We start from the raw sequence: 27216 nt of genomic DNA, 5'->3' as shown, positions 1-27216 counted from the left end.
CCTCAGAAAAAGCGTGCGAAAAGCTGTCCACTAGTTGTCTAGTCTATGTGTTCTCTGGTTAGTGACCATACGCAGTACGAGTTTATTTTTTCTCATTCGATAACTTTTTTATCGAGAATAATCGAAAAATTTATTTTGATTTTTTCAGTCCAATTTGAACATTTTCAGACCCGGAGTCTTCAAATTTGCGTTGTACATATATAAAATTAATGGATACAAAGATTTTGTAATTTACAGATTTTGGATACCACGCCCCCTTCGCCCCCAATTTGTAAAAAACGCATTTCAAGTACTAGAGACTTATGCTTTGGAATGTACACACATTTTATATGATTATGCTCTGAAAGTTTCATTAAGATTGTGTGTCTACAAGAGAAATTGTTCAACAAATACATTTTACTGCGCAGTTAGCAGAGCGTAGGCTATGCGTGCGTGTGGATGCATGTGTATGTATGTATGTGTGCATAAAAGAAGTGCAGAATGATTAGAATATCAGCTAGTCGAGCAGTCTCGACTGGAGCCTTATTACTTGTTTTATAATGAATTGGCATGTGTTTCGTCGTGCTCTGAGGCATTTATTTTTAGTTCCAAAACGAATAAGTACAAAAATATCGGCATACAGCATTAACAAAATAGCTAACATTAATATTTAAGCAATAGGGTACAAAATATTTTTTTCTTATTCATATGAAAAATTTCGCACGGTTCTTACGTTAATTTTACAATCGATTGGAATTTTATACCGTTCGATACGCATTTGCATACTCTACAGCATCATGTAACGTGGGGAAAATTTCAAAAGGACCTTCGCTTAGAGCCATGCTGTGTACCAACGTGTCGTAAACGCGATCCATAGGGCTAGACAACAGCAAACGAGAACCAAACGTTTTTAACTCATTGCTAACATCAGTCAACATGCTGCAGCCGGCAACATCGATGTGGCCCAACATGGAGAAATCCAGAATTAAAAATTTAAGCGTATTGGTTTCCTTAACATTTTCAGTTACAGAGACATATTTTGTCGACGATTTTCTATTTTGGTTGTTTTTTGTCTTTTGCTTAATTTTATCAAGTCCTACTACAGAATAAAGCGCACGACGAAAAAACAACCTTGTAGCAAAATTAAGAGAACCGTAGTACCGAAAGATGCGTGTTTGTGGGACTTGCATTACATTGCGATGTTGGTTCACATCCATATAGATACCAGGCGATTCAGGCATATAGCCCAGCAAACAATAATAAGGCTTCAACCCCTTAATATACAATGCTAATAACGACACGCAAACGCCAATAAGAAGCCTAAAAAGGAAAGATAAAAAAATCATTACCAAAATAACAAAAATACTAGGAAACTTACCCGATATCAATGTCTATGAGCACTACACACAAGAATGTAGATATCCAGCTGAATATTTCTAGTTTGCCTTGCTTTGAAAATTTTTTCAGCTGTTTAATCTGCATAAACATAGGTTTTAATGCTACAATTATGACGCCAGCCAAAACGCACTACAAAATACATATCTACAATAAGATGCGAGTTAATTATAATTGAATATAGGTACCCTTGGTAAATCGCTGAAGAACGGCCCGATCCACAGTAATGTAACAACCACAAGTGTGGCAGACACCAAAGAAGCTATTTGGGAGACACCACCTGTTTGGTCCTGTATAACCGATCGCGATAAAGAGCAGGCTAAGGGTATGCAAGAAAAACAGCTACCGACAGCATTACCTAAGCCCATAGCAAAGAGTTCCTGATTGGCGCGAACCTCATAACCATGCTTTTTGGCAAACGTCAAGCCCATAGACATGATAATGGAATATGTGACTATTGCAATGGCTATTGCATCGACTGCAACTAAGGGGATCAAATTGAGGCGTGGTAGTGTAGCACTTGGTAATCCTTTTGGTATTATACCAACCAACTCCACATTAAAGTCATCGTGTAAATGACAAAATTTGGAGATCAATGTTCCACCAATCACAGCTATTAGTTCTCCTGGCAAAGGGAACCGGCATCGTTGATTTAAATACGGCTTTATAAACTCATTGCAAACAGTCATGAAAATAATTACTCCCACGCAGAAGCTGAAGTTAACAAGGTTCGTATTTGTCAGGCCCTTAGTTACATCGATCAGAGTGTAAATAATTTTAAATGCTCCTTTATGGCGGTCTATTCTTATTCCTACTACGTCTTTTAGTTGTGCGGCTACCACATGACACGCTGCAGCTGTGGTAAAACCATTTACTAGTGGCTCACTTAGCAATGAAGCAAGCGTTCCCAGTCTGAAAAAGGACATAAGCAACTGAAAAGAAAGATTGATAAAATTATAAAGTAAATTCATAAAATATAATATGAATAGGGATGCAAGCAGAAACACTCATTGTCAGCAGTGTGGGCTTGCTATGGAAATTCTATTGTTTAATAACTTTTCTTGTTCATGAACTAAGTTCATGAGACTTTCAAGTCGTTAATATAACATTAAAGTGCGTGTATATGCCAAAGCAGAAGTCTCTAGTATTTAAATACGTCTTTTACAAAGGTGAGGGTGAGGGGTGGATATAAGAGTGGGAGCTAAATTACAACAAAAATCGAAATTATATAAAATACATATACGTATACATTTAAAATTTGGAGACACTACCTTAAAAGATGTAGGAGATATAAATTTATTACTGGTTTTCGATAATGTTTTTGATCAATAACAAAATAACGGGGCAATTTACCGATACTTAAAGCAAAACTCGATATGCGCGTGCTATACACGGACCTAGGAAAAAGTTTCAAGTCCCTAGCTCTTATATCTTTTGAGGTCGACGCGTTCAAACCTACGGACAGACGGACAGACGGACGGACGGACAGACGGACAGACGGACAGAGCAAAATCAACTCAGCTCGTCGCCCTAATACAAAGGTGAGGGGGTGGATATAAGGGTGGGGGGTAAATTACAACATTAACCGAAATTGTATAAAATACACAAAAGTCAACATTTCAAATTTGAAAGCTCTATCTCTAAAGGTACATACATACGTACAGACAGACGGACGGACAGACAGACGGACAGGGCCAAATCGACTTAGCTCGTCGCCCTGATCAAGAATATATATACTCTGTGGGGTCTGCCACGCCTCCTTCTGCCTGTTACATACATTTAACAAAACCATTATACCCTGATTTCCCATTGAAAATGGGTTCAGGGTATAAAAAGAAAACTTGACGAACCTGGCAAAATGCAATTGCCTTAGAAATTGATAAATATTATGCCACACGCTATAATTCAAGCTTGTCAATCTTAGATTTTTGGCAGGAGGCAACGGACCTTAAATTGTGGCAAAAATATTTTATGTATTCCGGTAAGCTTTGCAACAGCGAGCGAGTATTCTCCTCTTCTGGAAAAATTTTAAACGAAAGGCAAATATCATTGTAATTTTTAAGAATTAAATTGTATTTTGTAGTGCGTTCTGAGATCGACGCGTTCAAACCTACGGACAGACGGATAGACGGACGGACGGACAGAGGGACAGAGCTAAATCAACTCAGCTCGTCGCCCTAATCAAGAATATATATACTTTATGGGGTCTGCGACGCCTCCTTCTGCCTGTTACATACATTTAACAAAACCATCATACCCTGATTTCCCATTGAAAATCGGTTTAGGGTATAAAAAGAGGAAAGTAGTGATGAAGTTTAAATATAAACGTGTTGTCTGAACCATCTATTATTAGAGACTATTAATCGTTTTTGTTCTTTTCTGCTCCATTTCGAAAAAAAAAATAACAATTTTGTAGTAAAATATGAGTTTCAGCGCTGAGAATTTGTAGACGTATGGTCAAACGAAAATCGCCAAGTAGAGCTACAAAATTTTTATCGTTGAGAAAATGAATAACAATATGAACGAAAGTGTGGAAAACATTATTTCTGCTCAATTTGTCAAATTTAATAATGAATTTATTAAATATATTTGCTAGAAACTAGCCGGAATCTATAAAAATTAAAAATAATTCATTAATGGGTAGAATATTGAGAAACTTAAAAGAGCCGAAGTCCTCGCGAAATAAAATTCTCCATAAAGAAGCTAATTATGAAAAAGCTGGCACTCAAGTGCAGATAAAATTTGCTTCTCTTGCAAGACAAGAGGAACACACTATTTGCTATCTTTTCTGAGCCTTATATAAATAGGTAAAATTTTAGAGCGTTCTGCGCTCGAATATTGAAATATACATGAACAAGTAAGAAAGAAGACTGCTCGACTAGGAGATATTCTGATATTCTAATCACTCTGCACTTCTTTTCGGCACACATACATACACACGCGTGTACTTGAACGCGCTCTGCTAACTGCGCAATGAGCAGCGACTGCGCTTGGGCTGCGCTGCAGTGTGGGCAACATTATAAGAATTAATTTGTTGAATAATTTAATTTCTAGACGTACAATCTTAATGAAACTTTCAGAACGTAATCATATTGTTCAAATGCATGTGCATTCCAAAGCACACGTCTCCAGTACTTGAAATACAAAGGTGAGGGGGTGGATATAAGTATAAGTGGGGGGGTAAATTACAACATTAACCGAAATTGTATAAAATACACAAAAGTCTACATTTCAAATTCAAATATAATTAAATAGCTAGCTTTCAATTAGGTTTTTAGCCGATAATAAAATATCGGGAGTAGTTATCGATATTTAGAGAAAAACTTGATATACACGGACCTAGGAAAAAAATTTCATGTCTCTAGCTCTTATAACTTCTGAGATCGACGCGTTCATACATACGGACGGACGGACGGAGAGGGCCAAATTGTGAATTGGGGCATAGCTGGCCGGACTGGCAAATAAAATACCCCCATCGGGTTGGTGACATTATTGTTAAACTCTGAACCCATTGAAAATGGGAAATCAGTGAATCAGTGGTTTTGTTGAAATGTATGTAACGGGCAGGAGGCGTGGCAGACCCCACAAAGTATATATATTCTTGATCAGCGCGACGAGCTGAGTCGATATAGCCCTGTTCGTCCGTCCGCATGAGTGAGTCGATCTCAGAAGCTAGAACGCTGAAATTTGGCATGCATACTCGTGTGTACCATACGGAGTACGAGCTCGCTTTTTTTTTCGATAAATAATCCGATAACTTTTTTATCGAGAATAATCGAAAAATTGATTTTGTTTTTTGAGCCTCATTGGAATATTATTAGACCTGGAGATTATTTGTGTATATACATATGATGAATACAAACATTTTGTAATTTACAGATTTTGGTTACCACGCCCCCTTCGCCAGGAATTTAAAAAACGCATTTCAAGTACTAGAGACTTGTGCTTTGGAATGTACATACATTTGAACATTATGATTACGTTCTGAAAGTTTTATTATTACTTATTATTATTTATTAGTCATATGCACACATAACTACGTATATGGACGAGGTCTTCTAACTGCGCAGCTACCACAAATGCGATTCTGTATTTTCCAAAATTCAAGTAATTAGTACTATCACTAACCACAGAACACATAAACCGGACACGTAGTGTAAAGCGTTTTGCACACTTTTTTTTCGAGCGTTGCGTCCCATACAACTTCGTATTTGCTTTTGGGTTCGGGCTACGAAAATATACAAAAGGACAATCATTTCGCTTCATGCGCTCGACCAAGATAGTCCACTGTTGAACAAAAGATGCCACTATGGTCAATGTTTTCCTTGGTTTCTGCTCTCTCAAATGTGTATATGTATATATGCATGTGAGCACAAGCAGCAGCTCACAAAAATTGAAATTTCGTCGCAGCAAGAACCCATGCCTTCCCTTCTGTGTGAAGAGTATACCGAACTTTTCAAACCGTTTGCCAAGCTCCTACCAAATATTTGCGTTTTCGTTATTATTTGTGGGAAGGGTATGAAAGCGTTGGTGCTCATAATGAAAATGCTTTCGCGACGAGCGTGCACGCACACACTCCCTTGCTACATGTACTATGAGCATTTGTATGCCTGTGTGCGAGGCTCTTGCTGCCTGTAGCAATTTTAATTTTGGAATATCACTTGCAGAAGCATTTGTATGCCTGTGTGCCTTTACATGTGCATGTGTGTAGGCATGGGACGTGAACATTGGCGTGTACCTACCACAACTTAGAATGGTGTGAACGATTTTGGGTTTTAATTGAAGAGTCGCGCTTACATTTAAGTAGCTGACTAACTAAAGTAAAAAGTGCACTTCCCATTACTTTTATAGGTATTTTTAATTGAATGATTTTTATGACATCTAACAGATGCACCTTTTAAAATGGGTCCATTTGGCCAGTATATGTATGTATGTACATACATATGCTTCCTATTAAAAAGTTAAATTTCACCTGTATATGTGCAGGTGCAAGGGATCGAAAATCGCATTCCAATTTGCTCGACTACGAGATCCCCTGAACCCTTGGAGCTATAGCTATTTCAATAATTTTTCGCGTCTTTCAGCTTACACAAGAAACACACACACACACAGGCATACATACACACACACACACATAGACACACACACATACTAATGGCAAAGCGGTGTTGTGGGTATGTGGCAACACAACGAATGTTCTTTCGAATGTTAAGTCATTTAATGGGTTCGTACGTGGCCAATACGGTAGTCTATGGCTCTACAGCTGCTACCTGGCTCCCAGCATGCAGCTCAGTGATTTCACAACGGCGCTTGACGAGCTTGCCGAGGATGCTAGGGGTCGGAAGGCCCTTAAAGCAGGAGATTTTAACTCATGGGCGTTAGAATGGGGTAGCCTCACAACAAATGCCAGAGGCCGTATCTTACTGGAGATTTTCGCGACACTAGATGTTGCACTGCTCAACACTGGCCACGAGTTCACCTTCAGTCGGACTGGATACGGATCTGTAATTGACATTACTTTTGTCACTTCATCCCTCGTTCGGGAAGCAACATGGAGCCACTGCGATAGCTATACGGGCAGCGATCATACGGCACTTCTGTTCACAATAGGTGAGCCACTTGCCAGGGCGTCAACCTTGTGGAGGAATCGTATCGGCTGGATACTTTTGATCCCGCGGCCTTTTCAGAGGCCATTCAGTCTCTGGGCACAATTGGTAATGCTGAGGCCAGAGCATGCCAAATGGTGGCCCAAATACAGAGTGCCTGCAATAGCAGCATGTTACGCCGCAAGCAGTTCACGCGACAACAAGAGCCTACGTATTGTTGGAATGCACAAATAGGTGACATTCGACGCAAATGCATCCAGGCGAGAAGAAGCTATCAACGGGCTCGGGGTAGGTCTACGTTTTTCGAAAAACAATTAGCTTACCAGTCAGCTAGAAGACAGTTGAAGAAGGCCATTTGGGCAAGCAAAAGAGAAGGCTTTCTAGAGTTGTGCGACTCAGCCGAACATGACCCTTGGGGCAGGGCATATCAGACAGTAGTTAAAAGACTATACGCTGGTAAACAGGTGCAGCCTACGGATCGTCTGGAGCTTAAATCGATTGTGGAAACGCTCTTTCCAGAAAGATTAAGCTCCATTCATGCCCCGGAGTCCGAGTCTGCAAATCAGTGCTCAACGAGCACTCAAATTGTTTTAGTTTCAGACGAAGAAATCTTAGTAGCTCTCAGAGGTCTTAGAACCAACACAGCTCCAGGGCCGGACGGGATCCTAAATCGTGCGCTAACGCTAGCCCTCTCCTTGCACCCTAGTACGTTCGCCGAATTATTCAATGAATGCTTAATAAAAGAGACGTTCCCTGCAAAATGGAAGACCCAGAGCCTGGTATTGCTACCCAAGGCTGGCAAACCACCAGACGAGCCATCTTCATACAGACCGATCTGCCTCTTAGACACCATAGGAAAGGTGTTTGAGAAATTGATCTGCTCTAGACTGGAGACTGCGATTACTAGCGCCGGAAGCCTATCACCAACTCAATTTGGATTCCGGAAGGCCCGGTCGACAACGGATGCTCTAGAAAACGTTGTTGGCCTGGCAACTTCCGCCATCCAAGGCACCAGATGGAGGCACGGGACGAAGCAATACTGCATCATCGCGACCCTGGACGTTAAGAACGCCTTCAACACAGCTAGTTGGGATATGATACTTAATGCGCTGTCACAATACATTATCCCTAAATATCTAAAAGAGATAATAAAGAGCTACTTCAGAGGAAGAACACTGGTATACAACACGAGTGAGGGTCCCCAAAGTCATACAGTGTACCTAGAGTACCCCAAGGCTCAGTGCAGGGGCCTCTCCTATGGAATATCATGTACCTCGGCGTACTGCGCTTGAAAGTACCACTTAGAATCTGTGCATAAAAAGGCAGCTGATTCTTGTAGAGCTCTCTCGAGAATTATGCTTAACACGCGGGGACCTAAACAGCAACGACGTCTTCTTCTAGTGAGCGTCATTAGATCTGTCATCCTCTCTGCTGCGCCAATATGGTCAAGAGCGATGGCAACGCCGAGCTACAGCCGGGACATTTGCGCGATCTACAGACTGAGCGCAATCAGAGTCAGCTGCGCTTTCAGGACTATCTCCGATGATGTGGCGCTTGTCATAGCCGGCATGGTGCCACTGGAGTACCTGGTCGCCGAAGCCGTGGAGCGGAATTCGCACGGGCCTACGCGACTCAACGCTGTCAGGGCGAACAGCATCGCACGATGGCAAAGAAAGTGGAATAGCTCAGCTAAAGGGCGGTGGACGCACAAGCTCATCCCGGAGCTTGAACCATGGGTTAACCGCAAACACGGCGAGGTTAACTTCTACCTTACGCAGATCCTCTCGGGTCATGGATGCTTTCGGAGCTATTTGAAACGCTTTGGCCACGAGGAATCTGACGAGTGCCCCTGGTGCGAGCGAGGGCATGTGGAAGACGCCAACCACATTCTTTTCGAATGTGGACGGTTCCTGGAGGAGAGGCGTCGTCTGGAAGAGACAGTGGGCCGCTCCATCAGAGCGGACAACTTAGTCAACGCCATGCTGGAATCGGAGGAAGCTTGGGAACTAACAAACACCTTCGCGGCCACGGTGATGATGGAGCTCCGCAGAGTCGAGCGACTGAGAAGACGAGCTGTCCCAGGCTAAGGTAGCGCATAGTGCTTGCGAAGCAATGCTTTACGGCCGTCCCGCAAGCACCGCGCGCTATCCTAGCCACCACGCAACTTGCAATTTGTTATATAATTTTGTCAATAAATGAATATAAAAAAAAAAAAAAAAACAAACATACACAGACAGTTCATGAAACTTAAGGATCGTAACTATAACCATAAAATGCGTGGACTTGCCAAGGCACAAGTCTCTAGTATTTGAAATACGCCTTTTACAAATATGGTGGTGAGGGGGTAGATATAGAGATGGGGGGTAAATTTTAACAAAAACCGAACTTATATAAAATGCCTATAACTATACATTTAAAATTTGGAGACTGTAGCTCCAAAGATGTAGGATATATAATTTTATAACTGTTTTTCGATAACGGGTTTTATCGATAAAAAATCGGGATGAGTTATCGATTTTTAGTGATAAACTCGATATCCGCGCTGTAAATACGGACATTTAAAAAAAATTTGAAGTCTCTAGCTCTTATATCTTCTGATCGACGCGTTCATACATACGGAAAGACAGACGGACGGACAGGGCCAAATCGACTCAGCTCGTCCTGATCAAGAATATATATACATTATGGGGTCTGTCACGCCTCCTTCTGAATGTTACATACATTTCAACAAACCCATTTTACCCTTACTTCCCATTAACGAGTAAGAAGACTCTAGTCGAGACTGCTCGACTAGGAGATACCCTGAACCCTCTAATCTGATATTCTAATCAGTCTGCACTTCTTTTCGACACACATACATACACACGCACGTATTAGACCGCGCTCTGCTAACTGCGTAGTAAGCAGCGACTGCGCTTGGGCTGCGCTGTAGTGTGGGCAACATTATAAGAATTTCTTTGTTGAATAATTTAATTTCTAGACGTACAATTTTAATGAAACTTTCAGGGCGTAATCATATGGTGAAAATGTGTTAAAATGTTAAATGTTAAAAATTTTATTTTCTATGATTAACAAAAAAAAAAAATTGGAATAATGTAGTTTGTTAGATTTCTGTAAAAAGTGTTTGTAAATCTAACTATAACTATGGCTTTGAATTTAAAGATTCAAGGCCAGATTTGCCATCGTATTGGATCACTGCAACCTATTGAATATGCACAGCACAAATTCTTGCAAATATATTTCATGGGCAATAGAACAAGAACAACTTGACCGGCATCAAGAAATCAACACAGCTATGAAAAGAGCAATTCTCCAAGATTTGCAGCAAATGCTTCACGAACATAATGCATTGGTCAAGCTGTTCAAGACTGCTTTAGAGCGCATGTCAAGAGATGACTATAAAGTAGTAATCAGAGAAGATAAAAGACCAGCTGGAACACATGAACGCACATTTAATGCTCCAACAATCGATGAAGTGGCAATCCTGATTGTTGGTGAAAGCTTGGAAGCACGCGATATTGTGCTTACACGACGCAGTACTGGGCAACTACAAAGAATATCTGAAACGCACCGTTCATATGACGCTTTACAATACCAGCTGATGTTTTGGCAAGGAGACGATGGATATACTGCATTTGTTTCAGGTGAGGAAGCTGCCAAGAAGGTTAGTTAGATAAATTATTACGCATATCGTTTGATGATTCGTGAAAATTCTGACAATTATTTGTTGCGATTTCGTCGACTGTTTCAACAATACTGCGTTGACATGTACGTGAAAATCGAAACGGAGCGCCTGACTTTAATCCGTTTGAATCCAGCTAGATGGCGTTCGGAAGAGTATATTCATTTACGCGATGCAATAAGTACAGGAGGAGATTCAGAAAATGTTGGTCGATTGACTATTTTACCAGCGACATACACAGGTAGCCCGCGTCATATGCATGAATATGAATACGCGTGTTTTTCTCATAATTAATCTTACGTGAGCATGCCACGTGTTGGCAAACCATCCGCATTATTTGTTCTTGCACCCGACCAAGAAACGAAGAATGTCGTTTACCACAAGGTGCTTGAATGAAAATCCGATTAATAAATTCATCAGAGTGTATCCCAACCTGAACAACATAGCTTTGTAAGGTTACAATTTTACAGGTTATGTTTTCCAGCCGGGGTCAGAGTCTCAGTCTGCCCAGGGCCACAACTTACAAGACATTTGTAAATTAATACGGGACTACACGTGGTTAGAGAAATGGGAGAGGGTGGGGGAGTCATTATGTATTAAATGGCCACGCAGCCCGAACTCGCCGACCACGCCCGAACACGCTTGCACGTGGGATGGCTGCAGCGATCGAGTGGCGCGATCAAGCGCACTCTAGATTGCTGGGGTCGGGGCTACACAGGCATATTGCGGGGTATTAGTGGGGCTACTATCATTGGTGGATCGCAGATCGAGGAACGCCCAGCGTTGTCGCCGGCGTTCACTCCAGACCACGCGATTTTGTGTGCCAGAGTTTTGGCCTTCTGGCGAACAGGATTGCCCTCGTTCTAACCACCAGTTAGTGTTGTTATTATTAGTAGATTATTGTTGTCAAATCAACTACAAATGAGTACACAATCATTTCTATAGATACATTTAACATTTTTATTCCATATTATTACCTTACGTCCTTTACCCCTCGTTTATCTGTTTCTTATTTTCTTTGCTATCAACTGCTCGCATCGAGAGCTCAAAACTAACTAAATACTGCACGCAGCTTTCAAGCCTCTTCTGCCGCTGTGCAGATTTTACCACGCGACCAGCAATGCAATTCACCACCGTGAGCTTTCGAGTCGCATGGTTGCATTGCTGATCGCGTGCCCGCCCACTAATTTGAATTTTGCCTACTATCTAAAGCTAACGACTATGACACCTATATCTACTTAACTATCTAACACTTAGCCTACTTACTATCTAGCAAAATAATCAATGACTCCAGAATGTAAACTTAATGGCTACAAAACTACAGATATAAACTTAATGACTATAATCCAATTCATTTCCTTTCACTATCTTACATGCTACGAATATAACTCACTAACCAACTTACTTACTACAAATATAACTTACTACTAACTTACTCACTACAAATATAACTTACTACTAACTTACTCACTACAAACTCCAGTAAACTCGACAGCCAGAATGCAATATGTAAGGTGGGCAAAAAGGCCACCTTACAGCTTTCAACAATTTTTTACCTAGAAATAATGGATAGGGCAATGCAACGTTTGCCGGGCCAGCTAGTATTGAATATTTGAGGAATTTTAAAAATGAAAAATCATTCACAATTAGCTATAGTGGCATCTAACATGAACTTGAATGTTTTTATTCGATAAAAACATAACGGGATGATTTATCGAATTTTAAAAGCAAACTCGACATCCGCGCTGTATATTTTTATCGATATAGGAGGCCACATTTTAGGTCTCTGCCATCAATAGTGTCCAAAATATATCAGAATATAAAAAATCACTATATCTTCAGGCTCGATTTGCCACGCCCCTAGTGGGCATAGACTTATAATTTTTTCTGTAGAAAAATTTTCTTTAGACTTTATAGAATCATTAGTTGACGTTCAAAATTTCAGCATTCTAGGTTTTCTCCTAAAATACACGCCCCCAATGGGCGGAGATATATCCGCCATAGCTCGTGATCTTGGGTGGTCAACGCGGACCTACATACCAAATTTCAGCTTTCTAGCTCTTTAACTAACATGATTTCTGGTATATCGGAAAATGCATTTTCCGATTTGCCACGCCCCTAGTGGACGGATCGGGAAAATTTTAACATTTTATAAATCGGAGATATACACGAGTATGTGTTCCAAATTTCTCTAGCTTCAATAGCGCCGAAATAGATTGCGTTCATACGGACAAACGGACGGACAGCAAGACGGACATTGCACAAAACCAATATACTGATTCACTTTCGTGAATGAGTATAATTATATCTTCTACACCTTTATTGCTAGAGTCTCCAAATTAATGTATGCTTATATGCAATTTATACAATTTCGGTTTTTGTTAAAATTTATCCCCCACCCCTATATCCACCCCCTCACCATCACCTTTTTAAAAGGCGTATTTCAAATACTATAGACTTGTTTTTTGGCAAATGCTTGCATATCCATGCTTTAGAGATCGTCTATCGACAAGAAAATTTAATAAGCAATTAACTTCTCTATGTGTGTGTGTTTATACATGTGCGAATAATTATTGAAATATCAGTTGCTCGAAGGGATCAGGGGATCTCGTAGCCGAGCAATCTCGACTAGAGCTTTCTTATTTGTTTTCTCCTAGTCTCATTAAATTATAATTTTGTTTTCGTTTTAACTTACATTCACAATGCCAACAGCTAAAGCAAGTGAAGTGGCCACGTCCAACTGCGTGATAACATTCTCTGGAGGCAGTACGGTATTTATCATAGAATTATTACCTGCCATTGTACCATCGATTAGGTTGTTAGAATCCACATTTGCATAGGTTAGAACCACTTTTTGCGTCATCATACTGGCTACAGCAAATGTACCAATTGATATGTGCTTGGATGTGCCTAAAAACATATAGACAAGCACTGGAAATACGGCCATATAGAGACCATTTCCAGCGGAAACACCAGCCAGTATTCCATAGGCCATTCCATGGGGTATATTCATAATAGCGACAGTAAATCCTGATATAATATCTCCAACGAGGTCCCGCTTCAGTGAATACTGGGGTAGCCATTGTAGAATAGGAATAAGGCCAGTGAATATTGATAGCAAGTTCAAACCACTCCAAAAGTTACGTAAGGATGAGGGGATACTTTTATCTCTTGCCGAATACCCAGTTTGTCGTATAACTATCTCATGAGTCAGCACATCTCGATGGATGCTATATTTTGGTTGTATCTTTGGTGTGCTTTTCGTATTTCCCTCATTATTATCATTGGTATTAAGAGGTTTACTTCTAAAAATAAAGTACAATTCGAACATAGTCATTTCATCGTAGATCAATTAAAACTTACTCAGAATTTTCGGAACTTTTGGACATTTTTATGGAATTCCTATATATGCTGCATGTATTTTAAATCTTTCAACACCGCCTTTGCACGACCTCACAAGTCTTTAGTACTTAAAAAAGCTTTTGCGAAATTTGTGGGAAAGTGTTGGTTTTAGACCGGTATCTAAAATATAACAAAAGTGGAAACTATATAAACTGTGCCTGAATATATGTATATGCAAAATTTAGCAAGTGTAGCTCTAGATATATACATATAATAATTATTTAATTTTATATTAATTTTCGAAAAGGTTTTAATCGATATGCTCAGAAGGGACAAATTTATCTTGTTTTTAAGCAATCTCGATTTACACGTGCGTTCACACATACAGAACCATTTTACCTTGAAAATTAAGGTATTGTTTTTAATGGGTTAGGGGTATAATAATTAAGCCTAAGCCGGATGTCGGAGTGGCCGCGATAAGCGTTGCGATGCTATAAGCGATAATTATCGCAGCGATTTGCAAAGCGATGGCATGTCAGAGTTGCTTGAATTGCCAAAAAGAATATATTCCACCTACTATCCAACGGTTATTTAAGCTCAGCACGCAACGAAAACAAACGTATCAGAAAAGCTTTATCAGGCGATAAAGCGAGAAAACGATTAAAGAATGCTTTCTCACAACTCGCTTTACTTGGCTCTCTTCTCGCTTCGCTTGCACTCTGACATGTTTTAAGCGATTACATGTAAATCTGAGTGTAGAGTTTTCTCACTTATTGTCGCTCCATATTATCGCATCGCTTATCGCGGCCACTCTCCTTCAAAGAACCGATATTTCAATATTTATTCGCCCGCACGCATAATCACGCATGTACTGCAGTTTAGGCTTACTATAAAACTTTCATTCAGTAAAAGTATTCAAAGTACGCATTGTAAGGGCTTGGGTATAAAAACAGGTAAATAATATATGAGCATCAGCGCAGACAGTGGTGCTTGAAGAAATTGTATTAGTAAATGAATGGCTATATGAGTCGGTTGATATTAATTTAGCAGCATCGTTTTTTTATACCACCTTAAACTCTATTCTGGATGTTTGTATCCCTCTCTGCCATATTTCGCCAGTTTCAAATAAGCCACCATGGTTTACAAAGACTTTCGAACTTGAGAAACATTAAAACTAAATGTTTTAAAGATTATAAAAAGTCTGGTTCAAGTATTGACTGGTCTAAATATTCCAAAGTCAAGTCAAATTGCAATCTTTTAAATTCTTATACGTTGCAAACGTCAGTTTGCTCGAGATCCACGGTATAATGGTTTTGTCGAAATATATGTAACAGGCATACTATATATATTCTTACTATATATATTCTTGATCAGCACGACGACCTGAGTCGATATAGCCCTGTACGTCTGTCCGTCCGTCCGTATGAGTGCGTCGATCTCAGAAGTAATAAGAGCTAGAGAGCTGAAATGGCATGCATACTCGTGTACCATACGCAGTACGAGCTTGCTTTATTTTTTCGATAAATCATCCGATAACTTTTTTATCGAGAATAATTGATTTTGTTTTTTCAGCCTAATTTTAACACTTTTAGACCTAGAGAAATCAAAATTACAGTGTATATACAGTTGATCGGTACAAAGATTTACAGATTTTGGATACCACGCCCCCTTCGCCCCCATGTACACACATTTGTACCATATGATTACGTTTTAAAAGTTTCATTAAGATCGTATGTCTACAAAAGAAATTATTCAAAGAAGAAATTCACACTGCAGCGCAGCCCAATCGCAGTCGCAGCTTACTGCGCAGTTAGCAGAGCGCGTTGTTATACGTGCGTCTCGATGCATGTGTATGTATATGTGCATAAAAGAAGTCCAGAATGATTAGAATATCAGCTTGGAGGGTTCAGGGTATCTCCTAGTCGAGCAGTCTCGACTGGAGCCTTCTTACTTGTTATACCCTGAACCCATTGAAAATGGGAAATCAGGGTATAATGGTTTTGTGAAAAGTATGTAACAGGCAGAAGGAATCATCGCAGACCCCATAAAGTATATATATTCTTGATCAGGACGACGAGCTGAGTCGATATAGCCCTGTCCGTCTGTCCGTCCGTCCGTCCGTCCGTCCGTCCGTCCGTCCGTATGAGCAAAAGGATCTCAGAAGATATAAGAGCTAGAGAGCTGAAATTTGGCATGCATACTCGTGTATACCATAGGCAGTACAAGTTTGCTTTATTTTTTCGATAACTCGTCCGATAACTTTTTTATCGAGAATACTCGAAAAATCGACATTGTTTTTTCAGCCTAATTTGAACACTTTTAGACCTGGAGACTTCAAATTTGCGTTGTATATAAAGTTAATGGATACCAAGATTTTGTATTATACAGATTTTGGATACCACGCCCCCTTCGCCCCCAATTTGTAAAAAACGTATTTCAAGTACTAGAGACTTGTGCTTTGGAATGTACACACATTTTAGCCATATGATTACGCTCTAAAAGTTGCATTAAGATCGTATGTCTACAAAAGAAATTATTCAACAAATAAATTCTCATAATATTGCCCACACTACAGTGCAGCCCAAGCGCAGCCACTGCTTACTGCGCAGTTAGCAGAGCGCGTGCTTATAAGTGCATGTGTTGTATGTTTTATGCAGAAGTCCAGAATGATTAGAATATCAGTTTGGAGGGTTCAGGGTATCTCCTAGTCGAGCAGTCTCGACTGGAGCCATCTTACTTGTTTTAATTATTTTATTATCTATACTTAATATTCCTATATTTTAAGTTTTCTTTCTAACACCATATTTGGCTGTGAAACGTGGGCCGGACTGACAAATAAAATACCCCTATTGGGTTGGTGATACTATTGTAATTATTTTCTGTACTTTGTTTAGGCCTTTTAATTTTATGTTGATTCCAGTTTTTGTCAATATCTTTAAGAAATAAACAAATAAAAAATAAAACAAGTAAGAAAGCTCTAGTCGAGACTACTCGACTACGAGATCCCCTGAACCCTTGGAGTAATAGCTATTTCAATAATTTTTCGCGTCTTTCAGCTTACACAAGAAACACGCACACACACACACACACGCACGCACACACAGGCATACATACACACACATACATACACACATACACACACACATACACACACATACACAAACAATAACATACATATACACACACAAGCATAAACACGCATGGGCGGCAGTGAGCGCTTACTATGAGAACTTAATTGCTTAATGACTTTTTTGTGGACGTACGATCTTCATGAAACTTTTTTTATTATGATTATGACATGGATATGCATGTAACTGCCAAAGCACAAGTCTCTAGTATTTGAAATACGCTTTTTACAAAAGTGATGGTGAGGGGGTGAATTTAAGGGTGGGGGGTAAATTTTAACAAAAACCGAAATTGTATAAATTGCATATAGGCATACATTAAAAATTTGGGGACTCTAGCAATAAAGGTGTAGAAGATATAATTTTATAACTGGTTTTCGATAAGGTTTTTTATCGATAAAAAAAGATCGGGATGAGTTATTGATTTTTAATGATAAACTTGATATGCGCGCTGTAATTACGAACATTTAAAAAAAAAATTGAAGTCTCTAGCTCTTATATCTTCTGAAATCGACGCGTTCATACATACGGACAGACGGACGGACGGACAGACGGACAGACAGACGGACAGGGCCAAATCAACTCAGCTCGTCACCCTGATCAAGAATATATATACTTTGTGGGGTCTGCCACGCCTCTTTCTGCCTGTTACATACATTTCAACAAAACCATTATACCCTGATTTCCCATTGAAAATGGGTTCAGGGTATAAAAAAACAGCTATTTCAATTATTTTTCGCGTCTTTCTGCTTACACAAGAAACACACACACACATATACACGCACACACATAGGCACTCACGCATAAACACGCATGAGCTGTGTGCGCTTACTTTGAGAACTTAATTGTTGTGGAAACTTTTAGATTATGAGTATAAAAATGAAATGCGTGCATTTGACAAATCGCAAGTCTCTAGTATTTGAAATACACTTTTTACAAATTTATCGGTGAGGGGAGGATATAAGGGTTGGGGGTAAATTATAACAAAAATTTAAAAATCTGAATCGATTTTCGATAAGGTTTTTTACCGATAAAAATAACGGGATAAGTTATCGATTTTTTGTGATAAGCTCGATATCCCCTCGTGGGCGGATCGGGAAATTTAACACTTTATAAATCGGAGATATACACGAGTACTTGCTCCAAATTTCCAGTCTCTAGCTTCAATAGCGCCGAAATAAACTGCGTTCATACGCACATTGTATAAAAAGGTAATTAACGAAAAACGTCTTGAGTGAGTTTACATTGGGGTGCCCTCAAGGCGTCATAGCTTACGGCCTTCAATAAAATGAGTGAGATTAAATGAAGCCTTAAAACGGAATGAAAAAGATGCCAAAGCGTAAAGGCGCCGAGTCAATCTACTTCGTATATGCTCGGCTTCACAAAATGAGTGCGAGTGCTATTTTTGAGTTACTCTCTCTCTCTCTCACTTACGCTTTCTGTCTCCTTATGATCTCTCCCTCTATGTTCGCACAAGCAATTGCGTAAAATATTATACCTGTCTACGACAACCCGTGCTACATGTATGATAATTTTTTGCGTCTTCAATTCTATTTTGACGGCTGAATATTCTGCCTTGAGCAGTGCTGCCAACTTTTCCGGTCAAGAAAATGCTAAATTAACCTTTCAAACCTGCTAGAAAAGGCTAGATCAATATCAAGAATAGCCAGAGTTTCAATTTCAGTTTTTATACCCTGAACCAGTATTGCCGTTTTGGCTTATTTTCGGCCAGATCTGGCTTATTTTGAAGTGCGATTGCGGAAAAAATTTAGAAATCGCGGATAGCGGAAAATCTGGCTTATTTATGAATCGAATCAGCTAATACATATTATGTTTAATATCTGATATTTTTTACCGATTAATAGACAAACAAACAAGCTGGCAACTATTATAGGCTAACATCACAAGTTCTTCAATACTTTTATCTCTAACATATAGTATTGTAGTTAGATAGATTTGCTGTTGCGCTTCGCATACATTCGTTACTTTGGTGGAATGCCAAATTTGAAGGGTCAAGTCAATTTAATAAAATATTAAATAAGAAATAGGATGAAAATTGATACGTTAAACTCAATATAAACCATAACAAAAACAGAAACTAATATTTTTAAAAATTTACATCCGAATTGAGCCGAAATAACAGATCATGTTTTGATTACAGAGTTTTTCTAAACTGCCTTAAATCGATTGCAACCAAGTCAAGACTGCTCGACTACGAAATCCCCTGAACCCTTCTAAGAATTGATATTTCGCGTCTTTCTGCTTACAGAAGAAATACACATACAGACACACATAGGCATGCACGCATAAACATATAAACTTAATTGTTTAATAACTTTTCATGTCGATGGACTAGCTGTAAGTTACAACTTGTAACTCTAAAGGTGTAGGAGATATAATTAACTCTCTAAGCCCCAAGAGTGCCTCTAAGCTCTTATTTTATTTTTAATTTTTAAAAAGTAACTAAGAGCTCTTAGTTAACTTACAAATGGTAGGACTGTTAAAAATACTTGCCAAAATGCCCTGAAAAAGTTTGAAAGCTTTCAGACACAATAATCGGTACTTTTAATAAACATATGATCGAATCATATGTTATTTGGCGCCAAAAATTTCAGCTGCTGCATATTGTCATTTGAAGTGTTGATAGAAGCGAATTTATAAAACATATTGAACTCAATATTTTTTTCGTGAAAGGTAAGGTAATTTACTAAATAAATAAACTTTAAAATGTGCGAATATGTTGAAATTGTGCTTAGTAGCATCGTAAAAGTGATAAGTGCCTTGAGGCACTCTTGGGGCTCAACGGCAAAATTTGTTGTCAGCAGCTATTTCACAGCTGCTTGCATTTCTTGAGTGATTTGTGTGTGATTTTTATTTATTGTGGATTTTTGTTAATAGAAATTAAATAATGGCTTTGAGAGTTCGCTATAAATGGTCTGATTTGACGGATGAACAACTGCTGGAGCAGTCCCGTCGGATGTGGATATATCGAGTATATCAAGTGACAACGAGGATGAAGAAGATGAAGACCTAGCAGAGGCACTAAACACTGCAATAGAAGATGCCTCTACGGTATCCTTAATGTGCAGTAATCTTGAAAACATTGCAAATACTGTGCAGAACCATGAGTTTTCCCGAAAAGCTCCTAAAAGGCCTCGATCTCCATTGCCAGTTATTGAAGGAGCAACACATACAACTTTACCATCTTCTGGTGGCTTTAATGGGCTTAGTAAGCAAGTCATTACTAGAGGCCTGCACGAATACGTCTCAAACGCTAAACGAGACACCCGTGTCTTGGTGGTTCTTGGTTTCACACTGTTTCGTTTTGTTCAAATAGTGTAAGCCAAAGCATCGTGGACGAACGAAACAAAACGAGCATTGCTCACATACCGAACAGTTCGGAATGCAGATGCTTGTACAGAAAGGAAGCAATGAACGAAAGAAACGATAAAGCATAATTCAAGTATTGTTTTCGTTTTAGCTATCAGCTAGTGATGCCACGTTAGACTATTTCAAGCTTTCAAGCTAGATTTAGCATATTACTATTGAATGCACAAAGACATTTTTATTATACCCTGAACCCATTTTCAATGGGAAATCAGGGTATAATGGTTTTGTTGAAATGTATGTAACAGGCAGAAGGAGGCGTGGCAGACCCCACAAAGTATATATATTCTGGATCAGGGCGACGAGCTGAGTTGATTTGGCCCTGTCCGTCTGTCTGTCCGTCTGTCCGTATGTATGAACGCGTCGATTTCAGAAGATATAAGAGCTAGAGACTTCAAATTTTTTTTAAATTGTCCGTAATTACAGCGCGCATATCAAGTTTATCATTAAAAATCGATAACTCATCCCGATCTTTTTTATCGATAAAAAACCTTATCGAAAACCAGTTATAAAATTATATCTTCTACACCTTTATTGCTAGAGTCTCCAAATTTTTTATGTATGCTTATATGCAATTTTGGTTTTTGTTAAAATTTACCCCCCACCCTTAAATTCACCCCCTCACCATCACTTTTGTAAAAAGCGTATTTCAAATACTAGAGACTTGTGCTTTGGCAATTACATGCATATTCATGTTATAATCATAATCTGAAAGTTTCATGAAGATCGTACCTTCATAAAAAAAGTTATTAAGCAATTAAGTTCTCATAGTAAGCGCACACTGCAGCCCATGCGTGTTTATGCGTGGGTGCTTGTGTGTGTATGTGTTTGTGTATGTGTGTGTATGTGTTTGTGTATTGTATGAATGTGTTTGTGTGTGTATGTGTGTATGTGAGTGTGTGTATGCGTTTGTGTCTGTATGCATGTGTGTATGTATGCCTGTGTGTGCGTACGTGCGTGTGTGTGTGTGTGTGCGTGTTTCTTGTATAAGCTGAAAGACGCGAAGAATTATTGAAATATCTATTGCTCCAAGGGTTCAGGGGATCTCGTAGTCGAGCAGTCTCGACTAGAGCTTTCTTACTTGTTTAGAAATAAAATTAATAACAACATTTTATTTATATAAACGTAATTTTATAATCTTAGCCATTACATATTTTTATACCCTGAACCCATTGAAAATGGGAAATCAGGGTATAATGGTTTTGTTAAAAGTATGTAACAGGCAGAAGGAGCCGTGGCAGACCCCACAAAGTATATATATTCTTGATCAGGGCGACGAGCTAAGTCGATTTGGCCCTGTCCGTCTGTCTGTCCGTCCGTCCGTCCGTATGTATGAACGCGTCGATTTCAGAAGATATAAGAGCTAGAGACTTGAAATTTTTTTTCCTAGGTCCGTGTATATCACGCGCATATCAAGTTTTTCTTTAAATATCGATAACTACTCCCGATATTTTATTATCGATCAAAAACCTTATCGAATGCTAGTTATTTAATTATATCTCCTACACCTTTAGAGCTAGAGCTTCCAAATTTTAAATGTAGACTTATATATATTTTTTATAATTTCGATTTTTGTTGTAATTTTCCCCCCACCCTTATATCCACCCCCTCACCATCACCTTTGTAAAAGACGTATTTCAAGTACTAGAGACTTGTGCTTTAGAATGTACATACATTTGAACATTATAATTATGTTCTGAAAGTTTCATTAAGATTGTACGTCTAGAAATTAAATTATTCAACAAAGAAATTCTTATAATGTTGCCCACACTACAGCGCAGCCCAAGCGCAGTTAGCAGAGCGCGTTCTAATACGTGCGTGTGTATGTATGTGTGCCGAAAAGAAGTGCAGAGTGAATATCAGATTAGAGGGTTTAGGGTATCTCCTAGTCGAGCAGTCTCGACTAGAGTCCTCTTACTTGTTTAACAAATATTTATATATATTTATACCCTGAACCCATTTTCAATGGGAAATCAGGGTATAATGGTTTTGTTGAAATGTATGTAACAGGGAGAAGGAGGCGTGGCAGACCCCACAAAGTATATATATTCTTGATCAGGGTGACGAGCTGAGTTGATTTGGCCCTGTCCGTCTGTCTGTCCGTCTGTCCGTCCGTCCTTCTGTCCGTCTGTCCGTCTGTCCGTCTGTCCGTATGTATGAACGCGTCGATTTCAGAAGATATAAGAGCTAGAAACTTCAACTTTTTTTTAAAATGTCCGTAATTACAGCGCGCATATCAAGTTTATCATTAAAAATCGATAACTCATCTCGATATTTTTTTATCGATAAAAAACCTTATCGAAACCCAGTTATAAAATTATATCTTCTACACCTTTATTGCTAGAGTCTCCAAATTTTTAATGTATGCTTATATGCAATTTATACAATTTCGGTTTTTGTTAAAATTTACCCCCCACCTCTAAATTCACCCCCTCACCCTCACTTTTGTAAAAAGCGTATTTCAAATACTAGAGACTTGTGCTTTGGCAATTACATGCATATTCATGTTATAATCATAATCTAAAAGTTTCATGAAGATCGTACGTCCATAAAAAAAGTTAGTAAACAATTAAGTTCTCATAGTAAGCGCACACTGCAGCCCATGCGTGTTTATGCGCGGTTGCTTGTATGTGTATGTGTGTGTGTATGTGTGTGTGTGTATGCGTTTGTGTCTGTATGCGTGTGTGTGTGTATGTGTGTCTGTATGCGTGTGTGTGTATGTATACCTGTGTGTGCGTACGTGCGTGTGTGTGTGTGTGTGTGTGTGTTTTTGTGTAAGCTAAAAGTCGCGAAAAAGTATTGAAATATCTATTGCTCCAAGGGTTCAGGGGATCTCGTAGTCGAGCAGTCTCGACTAGAGCTTTCTTACTTGTTTTTTTTTTTAAATTGAAGTTTAAAACCATAACTTCATTAATCATGGCGCTGTTTGTGGCAATATTGCTTCTCTTTTCGGAAATTAATAACCGGGCCTGAGAGAAAGCCCTTTCAGACGAAGCACTGCTGGCGGGAATGCATAAAATTTTACAGCTTACTTTAAAAAGTAGTGGATAATGTTCTTTATTCAAATTCCACCACTCTAAAACGTTAAACCCATCTGAGTAGACTATAAAACATTGTGCATTTCAGCAAAAAAGAGAAAAATGTTAGTTTCTATAAATATCAGTTAGTTTTTATAATCTAGGTTGCTATTCCAGCATTTATTTTCAATTTTTAGCCAATTCTAGCCTGATTTTTGCTCAGCAACGGCGATCAAAGCGGAGTAAAAGTACCGTACGATTTTTTTGTGACGTTACTCGCTTTTCGGTTTGTTTCGTTTCGTTTGTCAAGGTTTTTGTTTTACTCTGCTTAAAGCGAAGGAAGTAAAGTAAAACAGAATACTTGGCGACTTCGAGTACCATTCGTTTCGTTTTGCAGCAATGCTTGGTGTGCTCAAACACTTGCAAGTATCAGTTTATTTGGAAGTCGACCACAAGCAACCCGTGCAGGCCTCTAGTCATTACTTTGAATTATAATACAACTCATTATTTTATTTCATTAGATATTAAATCGATTAAAAAGGAACCCAGTAAAGTTATATGGCGACATCAATCAATGCAATTGCACATAAACAATGTAGCTTTTCAAGGCGACTCTTCGTTGCCATCAAAATTAACTGATCTGAAAACTCCTCATATGGAGTAGAAATTAGTAACGTACTGTGGAAAGACAACAAGGCAACTTTGTCTGCGCGATCAACTCGGTCGCCATCACATACTATGCAGTCGCCAATTTCTCAGCGATCCTTGCAGCGACAACTTAAACAAGGTCAAAAATCAAATCACCCAATAATGGACTTAAGGTGTGACCTTCAGAACCATTTTCCAGAGTGGTTGGATCGCAATACGGGAAAAAGATAGTGCAAGCACTGCAAAACTTCACAAACGCAGTGCATTTTCACAAAATGCAAACTGCATTTATGCTGCTCGGCCAGCAAAAATTGTTTTGCTGAGTATCATCGATACAAATAAAATGTATATAATAAAAATATAATGATAATATATATATATATATATAAAATAAAACAAATATTAAAAAAAAAATTATATATATATATATATATATATATATATATATATAATTTTTTTTTTTAATATTTGTTTTATTTTATTTATTATATATATATATATATATATAAATCAATTTATTTGGAAACTACTTTTTTACCCTTTAAGCCCCAAGAGTGCCTTGAGGCACTTATTTACATTTTCTCACCTTCCAAGTAAACGAAAGCTTCTAGATTTTTTTCTGAGTTCATATTTGAGCTCAGGGGCCCCGATTTACTTAAAAAAAAATTATTCGGACTAATTTCTGCCTTTATTTTAGAAAGTAGTCTTAGAGGGTTAAATAATTAGTTTTCTATAAGGTTTTTAATCGATTACAAAATATCGAAAGTATCGATATTTATCGATTTTGGAAGAAAAACTCGATATGCGCGTAATATACACGGATCCAGGAAAAAAAATTTTAAGTCTCTAGACAGACAGACGGACAGGGCTAAATCAACTCAGGGTATAAAAACATTAGTTATCAACGCTGAAAGAGAACAATATGCATTGTACATACATATGTATGTAGATCGAATGATAATCACAAGAATAATTGATAAAGTAACTATTTATATACATACATATGTATACAAACAGAACTAATACATTTTGGAAATTAAGATAATAAGACTGTACCACATATACTTATTTCGTGGAAAGCGACTAAGATATGTATATGTGTAGTAAGAAAGTTACCAAAGTTTTGATACAGTTTTATGATTTTATACATATATTAATCTTAATTTACAAATACCAACCATACTATATAGGATTTAGACCAGGACTTTGTATCTAAAGTCTTCTTCGCTTCCAATAATACAAGTTGCTGCTGTACGAAGACATTATTGGTATACTGTACATGAAATATCAGTTTTTCGCAGGGTTACCCATCGAGCACTCTCGGCTATTTGTTATTGTTTTCACAATTGACACCAATAAACTTTTGATTAGCACGGATCATGAGCGTGTCTCGATCAAATTAAATTTCAAATATACATACATACATAAGTGAATTTCGGGATTTTTGTAGTTTAATTGGCTTTTAAAAAAATAAAAAAAACTTAAGAATTTTTTATATTATTTAACTGTTGAATTACAAATGAATGTACGCAATACGTGTACATATGTACATATATATATACATATACAAATCTATATAATATATATAATATAGTATAGTATAGTACATAAATACACTCATTAATTAACGTGAACTCGCATACCTCCAAATGTGATTTTTATGAACGTGAAACGTGCCGTACAATTACTCTTGCGCCAAAAACATATGTATGTATGTATATAGCAGATTTATGTGAGGAAATTACCAAAGCAGTCAACTTATAGAATGAAACTGAAAGAACCGTTCATAGTTTTTGTTTTGTTTTTGAGCTTTTAAAGCGATGTTTTTATTTTTGTAGCTTTGGCACTGTGTGTTTCTACTCTTTGAGCTTTTAAAGTTTTTTTTCTCTTTGAATTTTTAATACGATTTTTATTGTAGTTGCTACTGTGGTACGGTTTGTTTATTATCTTTGACCTTTTAAAATGCATTTTATGATTGTAACTGCGATACTGTGATTTCACGCAAAAAGTGGCAGCCGTTCTAACAACCATTCAATTTGCTATAAAAAAAAAAATCACGATAAGAATCAAATAATAGACAGACATTCAAATATTTTTGTCCCATGAAAAATCATTCGGATGAAACAACATTCTGGCGTTGCCACCAGGGTGACCGCGCCGGACCAAACGAAAAATACCAATTTGGTCTCAAAAATATACTATAAAATACTATTTCATATTTTACAAAATACCACTATAAATACCATAACAAATAAATCGTCTGGAAATTCAAATTATAATAAAATAATAACTGACTTATTATATATAGAAAAAATAAGGGTTTTCCCATTGCAAAAAATGTTTGTTGTTTATTTCATTTTAAAAAATTAATAATATTTCAGTCCAACATAAAACGAGAACAATATGCATTCGTATTCAATTCCATATTCCAATATATATTTAAAGTCTTAAAATTAATTAAATGCTTAAAATTCATTTTGTAACATTTTCTTAAAATAAAATAATAAAGGAACTTCTTTGTTCAGTCTTGCTAGTTTCTCTTAAGATCATTTAATTATATTTACTAGCCTTCTTCGTCAGAGCAGCTTAAATTCAATTTGGTGAAATCTTTACATAACACTTGTTCACTGGGCTTAAAATTATTGCACCCATTTTCGCGCAATGATTATTGTACATGTAATATATGTGATATATTTACATTTTTAAAGCGGTTTCGATTTTTCGTTTTGATTAAACGCTTAATTTGAGAGAATATGCGTTCACACGACGGATTAGAAACGGGCAAAATTATTAAATCTTTGTTTTTGTGTAGCCGCATGCTGCTTAAGTGACGCCAGCCTACTCAAAATGTTAGTCTGGCACGCTTTGCAGTGCGCATCCATATTATTAGCGCTCCTTCCCAGCCATTTTTCATTTTCCGGCATAGTCTCCCACTCAGCTCTATATTTTGCTTATTATTATAGTCTTAAACATTAAGCATTCGATTCATTAAGACTTAAAGAGTGACCAAACCGAAAATACCATATAATACCATA

The 27216-nt window shown here is 38.0% G+C and overlaps 1 protein-coding gene across 6 annotated transcripts; it reads right to left on the bottom strand.

The window, feature by feature from the left end:
- Window positions 1-554: 554 nt before the first annotated feature.
- Window positions 555-26297, bottom strand: LOC6583663 (solute carrier family 26 member 6). 6 transcript variants are annotated; one of them, XM_032731007.2, is made up of 7 exons: window positions 25927-26297; window positions 25360-25505; window positions 14026-14184; window positions 13358-13967; window positions 1563-2306; window positions 1358-1506; window positions 555-1299 (listed from the first exon to the last, which is right to left on the bottom strand). In XM_032731007.2, the coding sequence occupies exons 3-7, from the start codon at window positions 14049-14051 to the stop codon at window positions 738-740; spliced, it is 2091 nt and encodes a 696-aa protein (XP_032586898.1). In that variant the 5' UTR covers window positions 14052-14184; window positions 25360-25505; window positions 25927-26297; the 3' UTR covers window positions 555-737. The 6 variants fall into 6 exon arrangements, with proteins under 6 accessions (XP_032586898.1, XP_043865510.1, XP_002009328.2 ...); XM_044009575.1 differs by having other exon boundaries at window positions 25360-25430; XM_002009292.4 differs by lacking the exon at window positions 25360-25505 and having other exon boundaries at window positions 25825-26297.
- Between the last annotated feature and the right edge of the window lie 919 nt (window positions 26298-27216).

This window comes from Drosophila mojavensis, unplaced genomic scaffold, assembly GCF_018153725.1.
Source record: "Drosophila mojavensis isolate 15081-1352.22 unplaced genomic scaffold, ASM1815372v1 contig_74, whole genome shotgun sequence".
Classification (NCBI taxonomy): domain Eukaryota; kingdom Metazoa; phylum Arthropoda; class Insecta; order Diptera; family Drosophilidae; genus Drosophila; species Drosophila mojavensis.
The sequence above is the reverse complement of the archived record's forward strand: the minus strand, read 5'-3'. Positions and strand labels throughout refer to the sequence as shown.